We start from the raw sequence: 21,686 nt of genomic DNA, 5'->3' as shown, positions 1-21,686 counted from the left end.
GAGGGGGTAACGACTGTAGAAATAACTTACCCTTTTCAGCAAGATATTTGAATAAATGCTGCCTATAGGTGTATCCATAAATTTGTTTGGTGGAGACTTGATCTGTTCTTGCAATTATTTTTAATTTGGCATAACTTCTGCTGCTTTGCAAAACAAAACAGGATGTGAAATATCCGCAGATAATGTCAACATTCTTTAGTTACATACCTATATTTATACCTTACTTCATAGGATTGAAATGCAGATCTTAATGCTGTGTGCTTCCGTGAAGCTCATATTTTGCCACCTAATCTTCCTTTAATCAATAAAAGGTCTGATCTTACAGTATTAAAGTGTATTGATTGTTGCAACCATAAAGCTTTTTGTCCTTCTGTCTGGGCTAGCCTTAAAAACCCTGTTGTGCTCATCCTGCCACCTTCTCAAACTGGGCTTTCCACCTGTGGCTGGAGGAGCAGGTACCTCTCCTACTTGCCATCAATGCAGGAGGAGCTATTTCTTACCCATGCTTGTTGGTTTAGGAGATGGATATTTACTGCCATTATCTCAGTGACTATTTGCAAAGACTTTCTTTCAGTTTAACTTACATGTGAACAGAATTTACTTTTGGAGCTCTTCATGAAGAAGCTACTCATCTCCTGTAATACCATTCCATATGACAGAGTTTATCTACTGTGATAATATGGGTTTATTTATATTTTGTATCTCCAATTAAAGTATTTTGACTTCGGCCTTAAGCATTGTCATGTCTGAGAAACTGGAAGAAAAGTTTCTCTAAATACTTCAACAAAAAGTTTATACTAATTTGATAACAAGAAAATTACAGTTTTACAATATCCTCCTTAAAGTATTTGTAAGCATAGGAAGCTGCAGGTAGGCTATATTCCTGTCAGTTCACGTGGGTGCTGTTTGATTGGTTTGGTTTTGTTTTTTTCTTTTTACTGTAGCCGAAAGGTCATGTGGATATGTTGTACTCTCCATTCTTTCTTTCTGTTAGTCCATTGGAGAGAGAGATTTTATTACATGTTTATTAAAATAGTGCAAATAAGTATCAGTTGAAATGGAAACTTACATTAAGTCGGAGTTAATGATTTTAAAAGGCACCTTGTAGTTGCATTAAAGGGAAAAAAAATCTGAAACCAGTTGTGTTGTCCGGTCCTTAAGTAAACACTGACAGAAGTTTCATCCCTTGGCTCATACAGATCTGTTATCTTACTGCCTATAGGAAAAAAATGTTTGTTACTTTGTCAGAGTGTGTGTCTGTAATAGCAGACTAAGCAAACCTGGGTGTCTTAATCTGTTACTATATTGTAAGATCAGAAGTTTTGGCCAGATTTGAAGAGTCATATGGAATTTTAGGAAATGACCAGAGATTCTGAACTTTGTCTTAAACCGTTCAGCAAGTTATCCGATTTGTCTTAACCAATGACAAATCGCCTTAACCACCTTCTTAATCAAAAACATTGCTAAAGAAGGCGTGGAGGAAGGCCAAGCACTGTGCCTTGTTGGAGAATAAAGTCCCAAAGCTGCCTCGCTTTGCTTGGGAGATTCTGGCCCTTCTGCTGTTGTGCTGCCTGTGGATCATTTTCTTTGAGGAAAAGGGGTTGGGTGGGGTAGAGTCATGTTTTGTGACGCTCTCTGGGTACTAGGTGTTTGGAAAAAAAAATCCTGTTCTCCTGAAGAGCTTCATTTAGAAAATACTTTATCCTTCTACATACTTTGGGAGAATTAGGAAGTCAATTTTTTTTGAAGTGATTTGTGTCTTCACACTGAAGTAATAAAAAATAAAAGTGGTAAGACTGTAATAGAATACTGTTTTGTTAGTCGCCTAGTAGGTTAGAAAGAGGATGGAAATAGAGATCTATTTATTTTTACTTAGCTTTCCCAGCAGCCTCCATTTTCTAAGATGTCATTATCCTTATCTCTACTGTATGTCTCTGCTGTTTGTAATTTTCCCCAAGCAACAGAAGCAGCAGAACAAAATTGGTGTGTTTTTTCGGGTTTTTTTTGCTACAATTTCATCATTTCACAAAGTCGCTGTATTACAGGAGTGACAGTGGCTAATCATGTCACACTATTGCCTTGTTAGAGCTGTAGACAGCAACTAAGGCGCTCAGGGTGATTGCAGACTCAGGGAAACGGCACTGCACTAGTGCCTTCATATAAGAAGGTAGGGTTCTTTACAACCACAGAAGTCATCCTTTTTTTCATGAAACATATGAATTTAAGTTTTGTATAAAGGTGGTGGCTTTGGCGCCCCCATCTCCCAGGTTTTTTAGAGAGAGCTTTTTGGCTATCACTGGTGTGTGACTGACTGGATTCTGCAAAAGTTGACATCTTTGCTCTGGTTTTCTGTAGTTCTTGTCAGCTTTTTGAAGAGCTGTCAGATTGACATCTGGGCTGTTTGGAATAGCTATGAAATAGTTTCAGGTATTTAATTTGGTTTTGACTTTTCCTGGCAGTTGGTGGTTTTACACCTGCATGGGAAAGATACAAAAATTTACAACATGCGTGGTAGAAGAAAAGAGGCTTACTGCACCATACTTCACAGATAAACTCTGCTGACATACAGTTCTGTCAAGAGCATAGTGTCAGCTGAAAAAAAGTACATCTATTTTTCTCTTTGTTAATGATATGTTACTTGTAATAATAGCAGCTGAATGAATTTTACTTGAAAGTTTGTCTTGTGTTCTTTAATTTAAAGAACGTTGTACTCTGTTTGCTAGACTTGCTTCTTCAGGAATAGCTTTACATCAGAAGTTTTCTTTGGGATGGGAAATAACCAAAATACATGCGTGTTCTTAACTTTGTATTTCTAGAAAGCATTTTTTATCACTGATAAAATTAGTCAGCTAATTGAATTGAGAATATTTGCCACTTGCTGAGGTGCAGAATTTAGTTTTTTATTTAAAAAGTTATATACTGGATTGACCAGTTGTCAAAGTTAAATGTTGTCAAGATGTTTATGTACTTGTGATATAAGTTGCTTAATCAGAAGTTGTTAAGGCATTAGTATAAGCATGGTGTCTTCTCACTTTTAGCTTTTCCCTCTGTATTAACAGTTTTTGCAGGTTACAGTGTGCTTTGTGTTCTGCTCTTATGCTTGCTTGATAACAATAAAGGACTAAATACTATAGCCATTGGCTGTAGTGTCAGTATGTAGGGTCTTTATATTATAACATCTTCCTATATGAGGCTCTCTTGGTGTAGGCTGTTGTAAATTTTTACCTCTGAATTCTGCAAATCTGATTACTAGAGGAATCAGTCATCTGTTAGACTCTCTTTTGAGATGAGCAACCATCTTTTCTAATGATGAAATGGTATGTGCATCAGTCCACAGAGCAAGAAACTGTATGTTTGGATGTGCAATAAATGAACTTCTGGACTAGGAAGTTGACACTTTCCTACTGTAATCTTCAACATTACAGACGTGTTGGGTTAACACTTTTTTTTGAGATTTAAACACAGACTTTTATGTTTAAGATTATTTAAAATCTGTTGGACTTTTGGACTTTATTTGTTAATTCTTGAGGTATTTTAGGTTATTTTATAGCTTCAGTATTTCCTTCTCTCTTTATAGGACCCCAACTGAATGCACAACTAGAAGGTTGGCTTTCTCAAGTACAGTCCACAAAAAGACCTGCTAGAGCCATTATTGCACCGTAAGTGTGAAATCTCTTTAGTACATATAATACTTGATTGGTTAAATGCATCTTTATTTTGAGTGATTTTTGAAAACTGCTGAAAGCTAGTATTTAGCTGGAAGGAATGCTGTGTGGTTTCTAAATAAGTATTTTGAATATGGCATAGAATGGAAGAAATCTGTGCGCATTTTGGTATATTAGTTTCCTTTTGCTGATGGACTGCAGATTTAACGCTCACTTGTGATCCAGTAAGACAGATAAGAGGTTTGTTAGTGGAGTGGTGGTCTAAGGTGGCAGCTCTTTCAATGCACTTCTAGTACAGAACAGCTACACCTATTTAAAAAAACAAAACAAAACACAGAAACAAAACTCTGGCACACACACTCCACTCCTCCCCCCCCCCCCCCCCCCCCCCAATAAAAATTTAGCAAAGCTTAAAACAAAAAGTAATGAAACACTATTCAGCTATACAAAATGGTTTACTTTTGTTATTTTAGTTTGGTTTTGTTTGGGGGTTTTTGTCCACAGCAGAAATAGGCATCATCTAAACTATAGATAGAATTAAATTTCCTGAAGGTACTTGAGACATATAATAAGTATGTTGGTCATTCCAGTTTATTATGAGTTGGAAGGAAACACTAGAAAAAGCACCTTAAATAGGACATTTTTCCTGTGCTAACAGAGTGTTGACATAATGTTTGAAGTATTCCATAATAGTATTGCATATGCAGAAGGAATTGTCCAAAATCTGCCTTAGTCTTTCTCACAGCTATGTCAGCAAAGAGGCCTTTCAGCTCTAGATTAGGTAACCCGAGTTGTTTTGCAGAATTGCTGGAGGTATTCCCGTGGTCTCACCAAATTGCATCATTAACTGTGCCTTTGTTTTACCATCTGTAAAGTGGGATATGGCTCATAATATTTTTCTGAAAGACTGAAGAAGTCTGTAGCAGAGGCAGCCTTTCAGAAGGCTCATTTGACATTGTTGAATAACGTACCTTGCCGTTCACTAGGTCTTGGTCTCCTGTTTATCCCCTTAGCATTTATGTTAGTACCTTTCTGAGGTCTTTAGAATGAGTGAGGTAAATGACACTGAAGTAAAACCCTTGGGTAATTTTGAGGATAACTTGCTGCAGGTATCACTCTGTGGATGAATATACATGCATGCAAACATACATGTGTATAAAAAAATATAAAATCCTCCAGTGCTGTCAACAGGGAACTTGTATCTTCAAACATCCTGTACGTCCCAGGACTTGCAGCACGTATCATTCTCAGTATCATTGCATAAAAAGACCATCTGGAAAGCTGTAGTTGTGTTGTTGCACATACTTGATTCAGAATAAAACATAACTATTGACCTAGGGTCACAGGTGCTTCTGATGATCTCCAGAGCTGATGAGGCCCCGGTGCTGTGCGATGTGGGCATGGCCTTCTGCTGTGGATGTGCTGCTGAGTGGCCGTGAGCTGTTCTCTACCACATGGCCTGGGAGCCCAAGGAATGAACCTTTTCTGGAATTAATGCTTTTAGTGGTATAAACGGAGTCTTCTACTGTTTTTAACAGTCCTGGAGGGAGTGGATCTTAAGATTTCAATGTGATGTTTGAAACAAGCAGAGAAAATAATTAATGAGTTCTTGGAGCATGTACAGGAACACAAGTTGAGAAGGGCTCCAGGCCAGAGTGATAAGAAATGATAAAGTACATACTGCATTCTCTGCAGTAAAAGCTACCATGCTGTGTTCCACTCCTTTACTTGTGCCCATTCATTCTATTGCTGCGGTATTCTTTGATGACGGAGCGTTTTTAGTCTGTTTATCTGCTATAATGTGTAGTCTTTCTTTGCCAGACCCCTCTACTGTCATCATATTCAGTTATTTGAGTGTGATTAGAAGAGCTTTCTCCAGCAGCTTGCTATTCCCTTGTCCCCTGACTGCATCTTAGCGTTATCATGAGCTTCTGGTAATACGCAGTTGTGTAGTCTGCCTGTTAGTATCTTTTACAAGTGACAAGAGGTGCTTTGATCTGGGGAATTAATAACTTCCAAGTAAATGGTCACTGACAGTTCTTTAACAAATACATCTCTCATGTTCAGTACTGCAACAGTGCTCTCCAGCTTCTTCAGGAATTGATTTTTGTATCACTCTTACTGTTTCTAGCTCATTGAGGACAAATAAGACATTAACTTTTAATAACAATATCAACATATTTAAGATGGTAAACAATATTTAATGTTAATATTTTGTACACCTTGATTTGCAGCCATGCAGGCTATACCTATTGTGGATCTTGCGCAGCCCATGCTTACAAACAAGTGGATCCTAATATTACGTAAGTAGTAAAGTTTTTCTTTACAAAGCAATATGACAATGCCATTGCAATACTCTGAGAAGTTGAATGTTCTTACACCTTGAAGTACTCAATTTTATACTCCGTTTAGTTTTTTATGCATCTGTTCTAACATCGTAAATGTTCAAATTGCTTGGACATTACAAAATTTTTAAAAATGTAGTATTGTTGAATTTGAAAATGCAAAGCAGTATTTTCAAAAATTGAGAATTATTGGTAACTAACTTCTTAGGAGGGAGGGGTTAAAAGTGTTCTTTTTGCAGGTAATAACATTGAATTTACTTTATTGTTTGATGCTCCACTGCTTTTATAAAAGCCCAAGATGTTTTTTTTTTATACTGGTCACAGGGTGTCTTTGGGGTTTTCTTGTTTTGTTTTTGTTGGGAGGTTTTTTTATATTAAAGTATATTAAAATATTTGGTCATGATTCTGCATTGGTTTTTCAGTGCAGGATTATGGGCTGAATGCTACCAGGATTCTCTTCTGCTGTGAAGAAAGTGACCAGTGTGTATATATAATATTTGAAGTCAGTGAAGGTTACTTGTAATAATTTTAAATGGACTTGTGTTTCTGACAGCACATCAGTTTAAAAAAAAAAAAAAAAAAAAGAAAAATTAAAAAAAAAAAAATGCTACTCTAGTCTGCACCTGCCTCTGAAAATATGAATCCAGTTATTTTACGTTAAAGGAATATAATTCTGTGTTCTGCTGACTGCAACATTTTTTTAGATTACAAAAATTTAAAACCTCTTGAATATTTATGTATAATGTTAATATAAAAAATGGCAATGTCTATCAGTTGCTTATAAGCTAACATTTTGTAATGCTCTCCAAAACCAATGGTTTTGATTCTTTCTAAACTATTGTAAACAAAGCAAAGATAACTTACAGTATGACAGATAACTAGTTCCTCTGAAATTTCTAGAACAAGTTCAATTCCCCAGGTTCAGTGACATGGAGTTGATTGAACTTTCTGGATCATTTGCTGTTTTGCCACATGGGATGCTTAGAATTCATCTTTCAGCTGAACTATTGCACATTTGGATATTTTGCTTTTATGAACTCTGTAAAAAGCTTGAGTATTTTAGTACAGCTTGCTATAGCACTCCACATGTAAGGAAAAAAACAGATCTTTACATGTCTCCCACCCCTTTAGTTCAGTGCCAGAAACAAGATGATACAAAAAGCTGAATTTCCTATAGGGTTTTTTTCCTTCTTTTAAGTTTTGTGGCAGGAGACCTTTAATATATAATCAAGAGTCAGGAACTGAGGACTTGATGAAATAACATCATGATGATGTGTGAAAGCTTGCAGTATCAGCTAAAGCTACGAATGTGCAGTCCAAGTCCCTGTTGTTGATGCAACAGCTGGATAAAGCCAGCATTTACAAATTACTTAAACTTGAATTTGGTGAAATCTGAAGCAAGGCTAATAAAGTAAATAAGTGAAAAGCTCTGAATAGATGTAAATCCCTAATCCTCATTTGAGGGCACATATCTGTAGTTGTTGAAGGTGGTATGTAGCTGGAGGTTGTGTTGGTCCAAGGAGAGAATCCAAAAATCTGTTCTAAGGGGCTATAACACCTCATTCAGCCTCTAAATGAGTCCAGTCAGACAGATTTCTAGTTGATGAGTCCCTCTGATTTATAACCTGCTTAAATGATCTAAGACTGTGGGAAGCATTATTCAACTCATCTCATGATCATATCTGAGATACTGAGGAGATCTAGGCCATGCATTGATGTGTGGTCTTGCACACAGCAGAGTATTGGTAACCACCAGAAAGTATCACTTTGTACGTTTTTATTAAACTTGTTAATCTAAACCAAGTCTCTGTACAATTGCAGTTGTCTAAATTGTGGGCTTTTGTGTTAACTATTGTAGCCGAAAAATTTTCATTCTTGGGCCTTCCCATCACGTGCCCCTTTCCCGATGTGCACTTTCCAGTGTGGACATTTATAGAACACCTCTGTATGATCTCCGAATTGACCAAAAGAGTAAGTGCATGATAAAGCTTACATCGTGAAGATTGCTGAGGCTTGAGTATTAATGGTGGTACTGCAGTGCTGAGGACTCTCTTGCTGGGCACTTCATTGCATTAAGTGGCATACCAGAATAAATCAGTTTTCATTGCAATGAAAGCTAACTTCTGAAAGATCCTGGTGGTTGCAGGCATTGCTGTATTATAACCTTAATGTCCCTCTTGCTCCTGCAAGTAAAGAATTCTCAATCTTTGTTTATCTTTTCTGTTATGAGTGTGTGCCTCTTGATAAGTGATCATTTAAAGGGATCTCAAAATTAAAAAGTATTACATTTCAATAATAGCCCATTACACACCTGCTTCATTATTCTGTGAAGTATTCTGTCTGCAGAAAAGATAGTGCTTTAGTTGGTTTGAGTTTATTTCTGATAGAGGAATAATAGAGGAACAAAAAGCTGCTTTTATTTGCATGCATTATTGCATATGACTCTTCTAACTGGCAGAGTACCTACAGAACTTAAAAACTGTTAGTCTGAAAAACTGCTACTTCATGGACTAAGTTTAAAGGTGAGATGAAGATAAGTGTGATATTTTGACTTTCATGTGTTTTGAGTTAAACCTGAATAGTACGGTATCTTTTTCAGAAAGCCTAGTTAGCGCAGATGTATTGCTATTTCATAATGACTGTGATTAAGCAAGTTAGTTCAGGCTTTTTCCATAGTGCCTGCAGAAATTTCCATAGGTAACAAATATTTTGGTTTCTGTAGAACTCCTTTATGGAGTGGAGGAGGAGGCACAGCCCTACATCAAAGTCTTCATTCAGTGGAGAGTTTTCAAAATGTAGAGATGGCTCTACATACCACCAAGCGCACCTGAGTAGAAAAGATAACTTGTAAATGTGGATTACTTAATCAGCTTTCGCTGTCTCTAGATTTCATGATTCAGTTCATAATAAATTGTATTAAAATATCACATCCAGCAATGGCTCAGCTGATGAGCAATTTTTTTTTAAATGTATGATGGTGTAGTCTGTGAAAAAAATTCTGTGAGGGGGCAAATGCATGTATATTTTCAAATGTGTTTTATTTGTGTTACTTAAGTTTTGTATTATAACTGAAAATCTTTCTCAATATACTAACAAGGTCACTGATTTAACACATTTGTTTTGTAAACTGAATCAGTTATGTTTGTATCTTAATGACTTGACCATTTTTTAAATCCTGAATTTATTTAAAAACAAGTGGTTTATGATGACAGCCCTCAGAAGCAAGTAATTTGTTATAGAGAGCTTGTTCTGATAAAGATACACTTTATGGTGGTTTTTAAAACAACAAAAAAAAAGTAGTACAAATTAATCTTTAATTCATTTCAGTTTATGGAGAATTGTGGAAGACTGGAATGTTTGAGCGTATGTCCCTACAGACAGATGAAGATGAACACAGTATTGAAATGCATTTGCCTTATACTGCTAAAGCCATGGAAAGGTACTAGGGCTAATTACTTCTTCTATAAGATTGAGCATTATGTGCATTAAATATTTGAACTGCATGTTAAGTGCAGTAGGAAGTAATAATACCCTTTATGGTATATAATATATTTTTATATATATACACATAAATTTTTATATATATATATATATAAAATAACTATATAGTGTATAATACTCACACTTGCCCACTCTCTAGTAAAAATTTTGGGGAGGAGAGGGTCAGAGACAAGGATTAGTTGCTGTAATAGAAACTGTGAGCAGAGCAAACACCTAAATGATGAAATTGGAATACCACTTATAGACAAGTTTATGTGTTATATTGACTTAATGGAGTTAATACTAGATGTGCTTTCATGAATCTTTCTCAATGGCTGATTTTTTTTTTTTTTTCATTTTGCAAGGCATCTCTGAAAGAAGTTCAAATACTAATAGGTGTTTTCTGTGGGATTTTAGATTTGTTTGAAGCCTTAATACTAGTTTTGAAATCAGGGGTTTGTTTACACTGCTATTTCAGATGAGTGCTTTGAATAATTTTTCTTTAAAGGTGATCAATTTTGTCAATTTGTAAGGCTTTTTTTCCCTGTCCTTTTTTTTTTTTTTAAACTTCCATAGCATTTGTAATTTTCCCGGGAGTATCTGTATACATCTAGGTGCTGTTGTGAGCATTTTTATATAAGTTGGAAAATTACCCAATGTTTGTGCAACATCTATACAGGGAGAATTTCATTCTTACTTTATTGCTAGTTGCATTGTGTCTTTTCTTTATGTTTGCCTGGTGTTTTCACTTGGCAATAAAGATAAATACTGTTTTGGGATGAGATTATTTTCTGAAAGTAGTTTCAGGTTCTAAAACAACTTCCTAGTATGACCTTAACAAATTAACTGTATCTTCAATTCAATAGTGCCCTTTTAAAACATTCTGCAATTTCAGTTAGCAAGCCCTTGAAAAAAAATTCAGATGTTACTTGAATTACAACCTCTTTTCTTTTGCTTATAAGCCATAAGGATGAGTTTACTATTATTCCTGTGTTGGTCGGAGCACTGAGTGAGTCAAAAGAGCAGGAATTTGGAAAACTCTTCAGTAAATACCTAGCTGATCCTAGTAACCTCTTTGTGGTTTCTTCTGACTTTTGCCATTGGGGTAAGTTTCACACCTCTTCATTATAGCAGTATGATGATTATTGTGTAGTGATTTCAAATAATGTATTTTATTAAACATTGAACATTCTAACTTTTGATAAATGTATCTTTAAAACTTAAATGCATTTGTAAAGCTAAAAAATGATTTATCTTTTTAATCTGGAACAATAGATGAAAAATATTAATGTGGTAATTTGTTTTCAGTGTAGTGGAGGAAATAAATGGTGAAAATGTATGGGTTTATGTGCATCTCCTTCCTGTTGCAATGAAATAAGTGTCTGAAGTTTCTTGCTGGTTTTACTCTTCTTTTAAGCACTTCAAAGCAACTTGCAAAACTAATTAGCTAAAAATTCACTGGACATGGCAACATCCCTCTGATGGAAATAAAAGTTTTGTACGTTTTACTGCTGGGTAAGATAGCAGATGGAGTATTTATGCCAATTCACCAGAGCTATCCCAGTTCATCTTGGTGGCAGAGCTATATAGACTGCAGAAGCCTTGACTTCTGTATTGCTTTAACACAATATTTTCCTTTTAATTGTGAAGTAGCTGGAAAAGGGACTGCTTCCGAAAGATATGTTTTATGTTACACAACAGACCTTCTTCCCTTTTTTCATTGTCATCTTTGGTCAACTTATGTAATTAAGTGCATATTTTACTTCTCTTTGAATTGTGGAATAGCTGGAGGAATATAAGAATGACCTGGGTTCTGTTGTGGCTAATGAATCATCTAGAACTGTTCATTGAATTATCATGAACTTTTTCTTTTAACCTTCATTTACTGTGTTGTGCAAGCAGAAGTAGCCTGACTCCAGAGTTGACTTTGTCAAGAGGGATAGTGAAATTAAATGTTGCTTTACTTTTAATTTATGGAATTGTATTCCAAGGCAGTAACAGGCAATTAATAAGTGATACTGCAGTGCCAGTTCTACATAGTAGGTTTTTCTTCAGGAATATAGCTGCCCATCATGTATTTTTTATTTCGCTTCGGGGCTGCTACTTTGATTGCCCTAGAATTTCCTCACTGGAGCTTAAAAAGTATAAAATAAATGAAGATTACTACTTTACAAATATTATAATTTCAGTTATTTAGTAAGTACTAGGGAGTGTTTTAGCTACGATTTTTCCCTTTTTTATTTTATACATGATTTTTGTTTCAAGGTCAGAGGTTCCGTTACAGTTACTATGATGAATCCCAAGGAGAAATTTATAGATCCATTGAGCACCTAGATAAAATGGTAAGTTTTCAGATTTGGTGGAACTAACTAACAAATTTCTCCTGTACATTACATTTCTTTGAGCACTTTAGAAATTTCTCTAACAAAATATTATAGATTAGCTATTTTATTAAATGTATACTTTTCCTTTGTTTACCGCAATAAGAATTTAGCTTATCCTCCATTTTACTGACTGAGCACAGTATATTGTGGGTATAATCTAGTAAGCATAATTTATGAGAATAAATGCATGTTCATCTACCTGAAATGCCCTAGTGTAATGTAATTCCTGTCCACGTACCCTCTTATGTTTTTGCAAAGCAGTAAGAACTATGAATCGAGTATTGTGGTAGTTCAGGCTTCATAGCTATGGTACCTGCATATTGAAACAGCATTGTGATTATGCTAATGGTTTCAGCAACATCCATTTTGAGGAGAAAATGATGTAAGGGATTGTGCTGGTCAGGAAAGCAAAAGTTACTGTTTTATTGGGAGTAGTCTTTCCCCTGCCCCTTACTCTGTAGTAGGTGGTGGGGAAAAGCAGTAGACCATACTGGGTTTGGCAAAAGGCTGAAAGGAATGCTAAATACATAAAGAACATGATGCCAATTATGTTGCGTTTTCTTTGCAGTCACAGGAGCCAAGGATGTCTTTTTAAATGAAAAAATTGTGTTGACGTTCAAGACTATACTTAAGGCACAGAATAGAAGTAATTCTTCTGGAAATACGTAATCTTAAAATTTGTTTTAAAACTGTTTGGATCATTTGTGTAACTTCTGTGAAATCTGTTAGAGAACTGTTGTGATTTGGGGCATGTTATCGTCTTGAAGGAATAAATCCTATCTGCTGGAGACGTCTCCAGAGTTTTTTCGCTTTATGTATCCATATTAACGTCTTTGTTTTTCCACTATTTATCAGTGGAATGGAAGCAGTAAATAATTTGCCTTCATTCTATTTATCCCATTTTTAATAATTCTTCTTGTTAGTTGAGAGATTTCTCTATAAATGCAAGTGTTTTTCTACAGAGTCCCAGAATTTGCAGCTCTCAGTGTTTTTGCAAGAGAGCAGATTAAGGTGCATTAGCAAACATTACTTTCCCCTTGCTATTTTCTGTGATGAAAGCTTGTAGAAAGACTCGATTTTGGTATTTAATTACTTTTAGTGAATACATTGCTGCACGAACTCTTTCTTTTGGTAGTTATACAACCAAAATGAAATGACATTTTTTGTAACATTGAAAATGATGCCTCCTGTTCAATAACCATGAAAACACTTTTTCAATCAAGTTTAACTGGAAAACTAAACATACTGTGTAGCAGTATACTGTGGTTATTTTTTGCCTGTTTATATCATGCCATATGTGAACACATGACTCTGTATTCAAACTTTCTACAGAGTAGGTTTTGCTTTCAGTGAATTTCAGAAATTTCTTTTTAGCAGTATTGCAGGTACACTTGGGATGCTATCCACAATGCCACAGAGATCACCCCGTCATGTTTCTCCAGCTTTTGGAAGGAGTTTATTCAATTTTGAATGCCCCACTCAGCTACTTCTTGTTTCCTTAGATAAATATTGAATTTTTTAATGTCATTTGGCATGTTAAAAAACTTGTACTGTTGTAACCACTAGGCCTCTCCACAGAGTAAATAGCATTAAGATAAAAACTGTACTAAAACCATCAGAGGTTTTAACCTCTGCTATTATTGGCTCAGTAATTTTATTGGACCTAACTAGGAAAACAGGTTGCAGAGTGCTTTCTAAGCAGGAAGATATTCTGTGTTAAGATGAAATTGCTTTTCCTTAGAAATGCCCTTGTGGGAGGACAATGGTCTCTTCCTTATTTAGACTGGACCTTAAGTATAGATGCCTGATGATGTTCCTTGCTAGTGCATACAGAATGCTAAATGCTTCAGGCATTGAAGATTTACTAATACGGTAACCACTGTGAGAAATTTTATTTGCTGTGATGTTAAGTTAGAGCTCTTAGACTCCAGTGTAAAAAAAAAAAAAAAAAAAAAAGCCAGAGTAGTAAATATTGCTGGGCAGACATTGGTTTCGCCATGGTAACTCTTAATGTGACTGCTGATACCCTGGGGGTACCACAGCGCACCTTGTGAAGTGAGGGTGAAAGGAGTAAACAGCCCCATTGTTAATAGGGGTACCTTAGGGAAGAATCATCATATGAAGAGTTATAACTGAGCAGCTGATGTGCAATAATTTCTATGTTGTAATCTGATACCTACCATTTTCTTTAAAGAAAAGTGGAGAAGTATTCTGTAAGATGTCATTGAAGAGTAATTATTTTTTGATTATGGCTAGCCAGAAAATGCAGACTGCTCGCTTCAATCTTCACTGCCAGATTGCTCATTTTGTATCTATTTGTGAAACCATATGCCTCACTTGAGTCAATAGGAGGATTCTGTTACCCTGAATGCTGAAGGGCAAGGATAATGCAGGTGCTGAGGAAGGCTGTGCAGGAGCAGCCAGCAGTTGTGCAGGAGCCGTGCACAGCATGGGTAGCTTCTCTGGTGCTTCTAAGGAACTGCTGAATTTTGGTGGCTTCTGCGGTAGTGCTACAGTGTGCCACACCTCCCACGGTGTTCCAGCTGGGGATGGCTGCTTAACTTGGCGTCGTGCAAGACCACGACTCTCTAACTGGGTGCCCTACACCCTGCTCTCTCTGCTGTGCCCAGTCAGTAATTTTCCTGTTGGTTGTTTATCTTCTAGTCTGAGTGACTCACACATGCAAAGATAGTTAGACTGGCTAGTGCTAAGACCAGATTTGTTTCCACTTCCATAAGTGTGCTACTAGGTTATATTTTTTTGAAGTGTGAAGAAGAAGCTGAAGTAACGGATTGAAAACCTGAACTTGATGAGCCAAAAGATTATTGGAGTATAGTATAAAATAAACCTGTTGGGTTTAGTTTTGGTTTTGTTTTGGTTTTTTTTTAAGCTTGTAGATACTTGATCCTGTAGGGGATGATATCTAAGAATGTAACTGCTCTTAATCATATTAAGTGCACCATGCCAGGATATTGTAGATGCCATTTACAGTGTCTGGTCAACTGAGATATGCAATTTCTGTGTGTTGCCGTAATAACCATATGATAAATTGCAGAACTGTTTGATGGTTTGCATTTTTATCATGTGGGTTTTGTCCATGTATTTTAACTCTGTTCTAAACCATGCCCAGCTGACTTATTTTGAATACTGAAAATTATTAGCTTCATACTTCTGCTTTTTAGAAAAATAAAACACAACCTGACAAAAATGTTTCCTTTGTTCCTCAACACCATTTTAGACTGAGAAACAAGATTGATAGTCTCTGCTCCTCTGCCACAATGATTTTTAAATCCAGAAAAGTTCAGTACAGCGGAATGCTTGTAGGATATGTGTTAATATCCATTTCCTATGGATTTTCTCCAATCTGTGATGTATGGAGCTCTGTTTGCATTTGCTGGGATGAACTGCATAGCTCTAGATGTTTTGTAGTGCTGAACTGTGAATTGAAATACGCTTAGTAGGCATTCTGATAAATCCATGTCCATTCATTTGAGACAAATGCTCAAATGCCTGTGCCCAGTGTGTTCCAGTGACTTACAGCTATAAAATGAGTCTTTCAATTGAGCAGCCATTTTCATGTTTTAAAAAGTCTTGAAAGGGTTTATAAATGGATAAAATATATTCTTATGAGCTGTTCAGTATCTGAGTAAGTGCTTTATGCATGTTTAGTTCCACGAGTATATAGTTAATTTTGGTTCTGCTTTCTCTAGCTGTGTATTGACATGTACAATTTACAAGTAAATGAATTGTTCAAAGACATGCTGCTTAAACTTTAGAAATGCAATGATATCTATGAAATCACTGCTAGTTAGAGAATAGCTACCTTTATTTTTTTGGCACTCGTTTAGGTTCTCTAGATCTGGAGTGAGTAACAGCTGTAATTACCAGCCAGGGGTCCAAACACCCTCTCCGTGACCCTGGAAGAACTGAGCTCTTGCCAGTAATTGGTCAGCATAGTTTGATTTTATTTTTCCATAAAATTTATCTCTCTATGAATTAATCTTATGTCCATTTTTAATTAAAGCACACAAAAGTGGTGGTTATGGTTGCTGTTTTCTAATGCTCCCTGACTCTCCTGGGAATCTCCAGCTCCCCCACTGTAAACTGTGATCCAGTCTGAATAATTAGTGTATCTGCCAGATCAGCCAACGCCCTTGCAGAAAATTCAAGAGGTTTCACTCTTGAGGTGGAGCCTTCAGACAGACTGACTACTTCCTGCATGTTATTTCTCCTTTTATCACCCCCACTTTCCCCAAAGCAGGAGAAGGGGCTGGAACAATTGCAGAAACCTTAGGAGAAATTCTTTCCCCTTCTGATATCAACCACCCACTGTTCCCATGCAAAGCATACAGGTTTTTTCCAGTCTCTAAGGAAAACATTCTTGTTTCATCATCTATATGTAAGAAGCACAGCTATGTGTCTTACTGAATTAGTGTCTGGAGCTCATTTACCTAGTGAAGGGAATTAATAATTTTCAGAGGAAGGGAAAACACAAGAGGATGGAGTCTAATACAGGGAAAATAGAAAAGCCATAATAAAACCCAGACAGTAATTGGTTTAGACTTGCTTTAAATTACTTTCATTGTATTTGATCCACTCTGTGGAATGGGGTAAAAGTAGGCTGTTATCTGGAGATGTAGGATTCTTTTTGTCTTTAAGAATGAAAATGTATGTATATGTGAAAGGTTTTGTTTTCCATACATGTGCTGGTTTTCATAGTATGATTCCGTGGGATCATGGGTCTCACTGTGGATGGAGAAAAGGATGTATGTATGTGACTGCCTCACATAAAGTGGAAGCATCATCTCCTGGCTCTTATGTTTCTGTCATGCACCAACTCTAGTGCTTTAGAGATGTTGTGGATCTACTTTTTATGCTCCGAGCAGATGGCCAGCCTGTGCCCAGATCAACGGCCTTGTATGTCTGATGGGTCTAGGATACATTACACTTGCTACATGCTTGAATTGCATGTGGCTATATTGATGATTTGTCTAGGGGTTTGTGGACATCCAGAAGTCCCAGGCAAGTGCTCAGCCCTGAGCTCTGTTACCAGGGAGGGGAGATGGAGGCAAAACTTCTTCCTGCTTTGCCCTTTCAGTAAATTTGTTTCTTTATTGCTGTACAAAATCCTATGGCAGTAGGGTACCCTTGGAAGTGGGGATCAGCTAGTCTATGGGAGAAGCTTTTCTAACATGAGCTGGTAGCTGCAAAGATAGCTTAACAGATCTGTAGATCATTGACAGCTTTGGAAGAGCTCCTGCACTTCTAGTTTGGCAAGGGATGGCAACAAGATGACTACCAGCTAGAGCTCACATGCTGAGATTCCCTTGATACCTTTGATATAAAGTAGAGGGTTTTTCCTCCTGAAGTATCCTGTGTTGTCGTAAGTAGGTGATCTATAAACACCTGCTTATGAATGTGTGAGGTAATCATCGCTATTGATTCTTTTTCAGGGTATGAGCATTATAGAGCAGCTAGATCCTGTATCTTTTAGCAATTACTTGAAGAAATACCATAATACAATATGTGGAAGACATCCTATTGGTGTATTATTAAACGTAAGTAACTCCTGATTTGTTGAAAAATGTAACTTTTAGCAAAACACATTTGTTTTAAACACAGTATTTCTGGAGTATTCCTTAGTTCTAAAATGGCAAGTCTTGAATTAATTTATTTTTCCAAGTGTTCTCAATTTGGTCTCCAACTTCTGTGTCTTGCATATAGACAAATGTAAGCTCTTAAGGCCTGAGGGTTTTCAGTTTCCTAAGGGAGATGAGGTACCATGTTCTTTTTGAATTTCAATGAAATACAATCATTCACTTTCTCTTGGCCCTAAACGAACAAACAAATAAATCCATCTCCCTGAAGAAGTACATACTTACTTCATTTGAATCGGTACTTAAAAACATGTATATATTTTTTCTGTATTGCTATTAGCTAGCTATTGTGAGTGCCTTGTTATGTCTGGCAGTGTTCTTGAGTTTTGCAAGTAGGGTGAGAGATTACCTCTGTAAGTGTTAGTGCAGTGCACCATTAACTCATAAATTAATGGCAATTAGAATTCAGATTAACTGGTACTTTCTAGATACTGTATTATGCTGTGATGATGCAGTGCAGACATAAACCTGCCTTAACTTAGTTGTCTAAATTGGGTCACAGCTGCTTTACAGCGCTGCTGGAGTGCTGCAGATTTGTCATATTGCTTGAGTGAATCTCACTGTATTTTTACTGTAATTCAAACTTGAAACAGGAAGCATGATAACCTTTTGAAAAGGGAAAATTTAATTAACTGGAAATGCAGTCTATATGGAGAACATACGGAAGAACCCTTTAAGGTGGAGTCTGTAGAAGTTTGTATGAGCAACAGCAATATTGGGGATGCACATAGCAAAATTCAGTATTATGGCAACTCTGCAAAAATATCCGACTTTTAACCTCAGATAATGATTAGTTTTGCAGTGAATCTGAGATAAATTCTGCTCTTTCACTTTTGCCAGTTGTCACACTTCAATAAATTATCTTAGTACATTCTTTTTTCTGTAATGGAAGAAATACAATCTAAAAAGAGTTAGTGTTGGTTTTTTTTTTCTGTTACATCTGTGTTTCCATATAAATCCCCTATGGAACTAAATGCATTGTTTCGAAAGGATCTGTTTGGAAAGGTTGTTTAGTATTGCTTTATAGAACTACATGGATATAGATAGGTGCAGTGGGAGCAGTGTCAGTGAATGCAACAGCACAGAAATGGGTTAGGTCCACAGATTACTTGGAGTTGCTTATATTTTCACAAGAGATTGTGCAAGGATCCCTGGAGGGAGGGAGGGAGAGGACTGAGATCTAGAAAATGTCATAATTTCACTTTTTTTAAACAGCTATTTTTCTCTCTTCAGGCTATCAACGAACTCCAGAAGAATGGAATGAATATGAGCTTTTCATTTTTGAATTATGCTCAGTCAAGCCAGTGTCGAAACTGGCAAGACAGCTCAGTGAGTTATGCAGCTGGAGCACTTATGGTCCACTGAACCGCTGAACGCTCAGGGATGGCACCTGCACACACTCTGTATATGGGGTCCCAGCCTAGCCCTTACAAAGATACAGTCCCTGGTCTTTGGGTATACTGAAACCTCAAACTAATAGAACTCTCTTCTTTTCTAGTAGGTGTAGTCCTTCCTTAGTTTCAACTCATTTAAAAATGCTTTCTTGTTTAGGACAATGGAAGGAAGGCTGGTATTGAAACATTTTGTGATTTTTTTTTTTTTTTTTAATTTTTTTTTTTAAAAAGTTAATGACTATAAAGGCATGGTGGCAGACAGTCCTTACAAATACAACATGTAAAGCATTTACCATATCCTAAATTTGCACTCTTTGCAGACCTGTGCACATGTACTCTGCTTTCAGAATAGTTTTGCAAGTTGTAAACGGAAAAAGGGGTGGAAGCTTTTTAATAAAAGAAAAAAAAGGAAACAACGCATTTATAAATGATCCTGTATTAGCATATAATAAAACTCCAGTATAGTCAGTTACTACCCATGATGTACAACAGATATCTTCTATTTTAGTTGCTAATAAAGGGCTACACAAACCAAAATAGTCTGATTTAAACTTATTGCTTTGTGTTCTGTATGTGGCTGCTTGTCATTAACATCCTTATCCTCAGTTGTTATGCTTGATAATTCAGCCATTCTGTAAAATACTTATTTTATATTCAACATTTGTTATGACTCCCTTCATTTACAGATTTTTTTATCTTAAACCTGCACTATGAGTTCAGCTGTGCAAAAGAATTTTAAAAACCTTTTGTATATTCTAATTCTTTTTGTTTTAAAATGATCTATAATATAGTATCTTTTAGTATGTGATACAAATTTGTATCAGAAGTACACTTTTAATGCTTTTTATGCTCAGTTTTAGTATTAAATAGATGCAGTATTTTAGATGACGTAAAATTAAAAACAAAACAGTAGCTTGAAAATTATACTACTTAAGAGTATCTATTGAGCATTCCTAGGCCACAGAAGCCATACAGTGCTAAGCTTGAGCAATTACTCCTTAAAGATTTAATTGGGAGGGGAAGATAAGGCTTCTCTCTTTTTTTTTTTTTTATTCTTATTTTTTATTCTTTGTTCTTTGACGGTGGGTAGAATTGTTTCATGTTCTTCAAACATCATCACATCTTAAGAGTTCTTGAACTTTCTTCCAGCCAAAATAATGGTGTGATTATTTGAGTTATCATTCCCAAAGACTTCCTTTTGTTCTGATAAGTAATGCAAAGTAGGATGGCAGTCCTGGCTCATTATCTAAATGGAGATTTCATTCCCTGATATTTCACCTGCTGTCAAGCAACCTTCTGGTACATTCAGCTTTTCTGAGTGTCAGAGGGGAATTTCAGAATTCAATTTAGATTATCTTGAAAGCTGTGGGAATTGCTGCCTGCAGAGTCTTCACCTGAAAGCATACCAGACATCTTGGTTATTCCTATTAAAATACCCTTTTGCAAACAGGCACTGCTTACACCACTTCTTGGCCACTATTTGAATAATAACAGGTGAATGCTCCATTTACAAAATGAACTACTTTGCAGATGTTCAGAATCCATCCCAAATGCCGAACTCCTTTGCATGTCCGTTCTTTTAGTTGCCTTATTGCTCTGCCTTGTTCTTGAACAGTCTCAGCAGCAGACAGGGAAAACAACTTTCGTATTACTTCTGACAGACCAGCAGGAAGGCTCTGCAGGTAAAACTGAATTGGTAGCCAGTCTTTATAAATACTTGTCTGACTGTGCCTTATTAACAAAGTAGTTTGATCATGAAGAATTTTTTTTTAATCTTTGGTGAATACAAGTTTAATTAGGACTCTGGTTTCTTTCAGTGTTATGCCAAATGCTTAGCATCATTATTGAAACACATAGTTAATTGGAACGGTTAAGTATATACTTTCTCCCTAAGGTAAACATAGTAATTAGCTTCTGAATACAAATGCCTAAGTTGCATCTTAGTTCTGTAAGATCGTTTTAATAAAAAGAAAACATAACTGGAAGAGCTTCAAGGAAATTGGTCAGCCATTTTACTCAGCACAATGTTATGAAATATCTTACAGTGAAAGCACTTCACATGTAAACTCTGTAATGTATTTAAAAATAAAGTTTCTAATTAAAATGGGAATTTCTGTGCCTACTAATAATAACCAGCAATGACAGTTCAGAAGCCCACTCAGAGAAATTTAAAGCTTTGTGAAATCTGCTCTAACTTAGAAGTATTTGTTGTATAAACCCTGTTTCTTTGAAAGCAGAAAATACCTGACTTCAAAGAACTCTTTTTTTTTTTTTTTTTTTTTTTTTTTTTCTCTTTTGGTGGGATTGGAGGGAGTTCACTTCAGTGCTCAGTTTCCTGGTGTGTCAGTTTAAAATATGTCAGAAGAAAAGCAAATAATCTCCCGAAAAGATCTTCACTCAAGACTATTTCATTATTTTAGCTTTTCCACTCATTTTATTCACACTTAAATATACATTTGAATATAGCATTTTGTGTCAAAGAGTGTCTGATTTAGACAGTATTGAATATTCACAGTCCTGTTCACTTTTATGGAGGTTTCATATATGCATATGATGACTGAGCTTTGACCATTCTTCTGGTGCAATAAATCCAGATAGGGGATGTGATTCTCATTTTAAAATTTTGACATTTTGGAGAAATGTTAAATGTGTGAAAATGTTGATTAAAATACTCCTTTGTTTTTCTGTTCTTGTATTGTTCACAAAAGCTTTATGGATTTTGTTTGCTTTTCTTTTTTTATAATACTGTCTTTAAAAAGTA

At 36.0% G+C, this 21,686-nt stretch overlaps 1 protein-coding gene across 3 annotated transcripts in view; it reads left to right on the top strand.

The window, feature by feature from the left end:
• MEMO1 (mediator of cell motility 1) overlaps nt 1-21,438 on the top strand; it is a 30,147-nt gene extending 8,709 nt beyond the window's left edge. The window contains exons 2-9 of one of the 3 annotated variants that reach the window (XM_074896886.1): nt 3,578-3,659; nt 5,900-5,968; nt 7,869-7,981; nt 9,338-9,449; nt 10,453-10,595; nt 11,756-11,832; nt 17,328-17,432; nt 18,765-21,438. In XM_074896886.1, coding sequence (XP_074752987.1) covers nt 3,578-3,659; nt 5,900-5,968; nt 7,869-7,981; nt 9,338-9,449; nt 10,453-10,595; nt 11,756-11,832; nt 17,328-17,432; nt 18,765-18,896 — 833 coding nt within the window. In that variant the 3' untranslated portion in view covers nt 18,897-21,438. The remainder of the gene's footprint in view (nt 1-3,577; nt 3,660-5,899; nt 5,969-7,868; nt 7,982-9,337; nt 9,450-10,452; nt 10,596-11,755; nt 11,833-17,327; nt 17,433-18,764) is intronic. The other 2 variants (XM_074896884.1, XM_074896885.1) reach the window with 2 other exon arrangements.
• Nucleotides 21,439-21,686: the final 248 nt, after the last annotated feature.

Source organism: Athene noctua, chromosome 1 (assembly GCF_965140245.1).
Source record: "Athene noctua chromosome 1, bAthNoc1.hap1.1, whole genome shotgun sequence".
NCBI lineage: Eukaryota > Metazoa > Chordata > Aves > Strigiformes > Strigidae > Athene > Athene noctua.
This window is presented reverse-complemented; position numbering and strand designations above follow the sequence as displayed.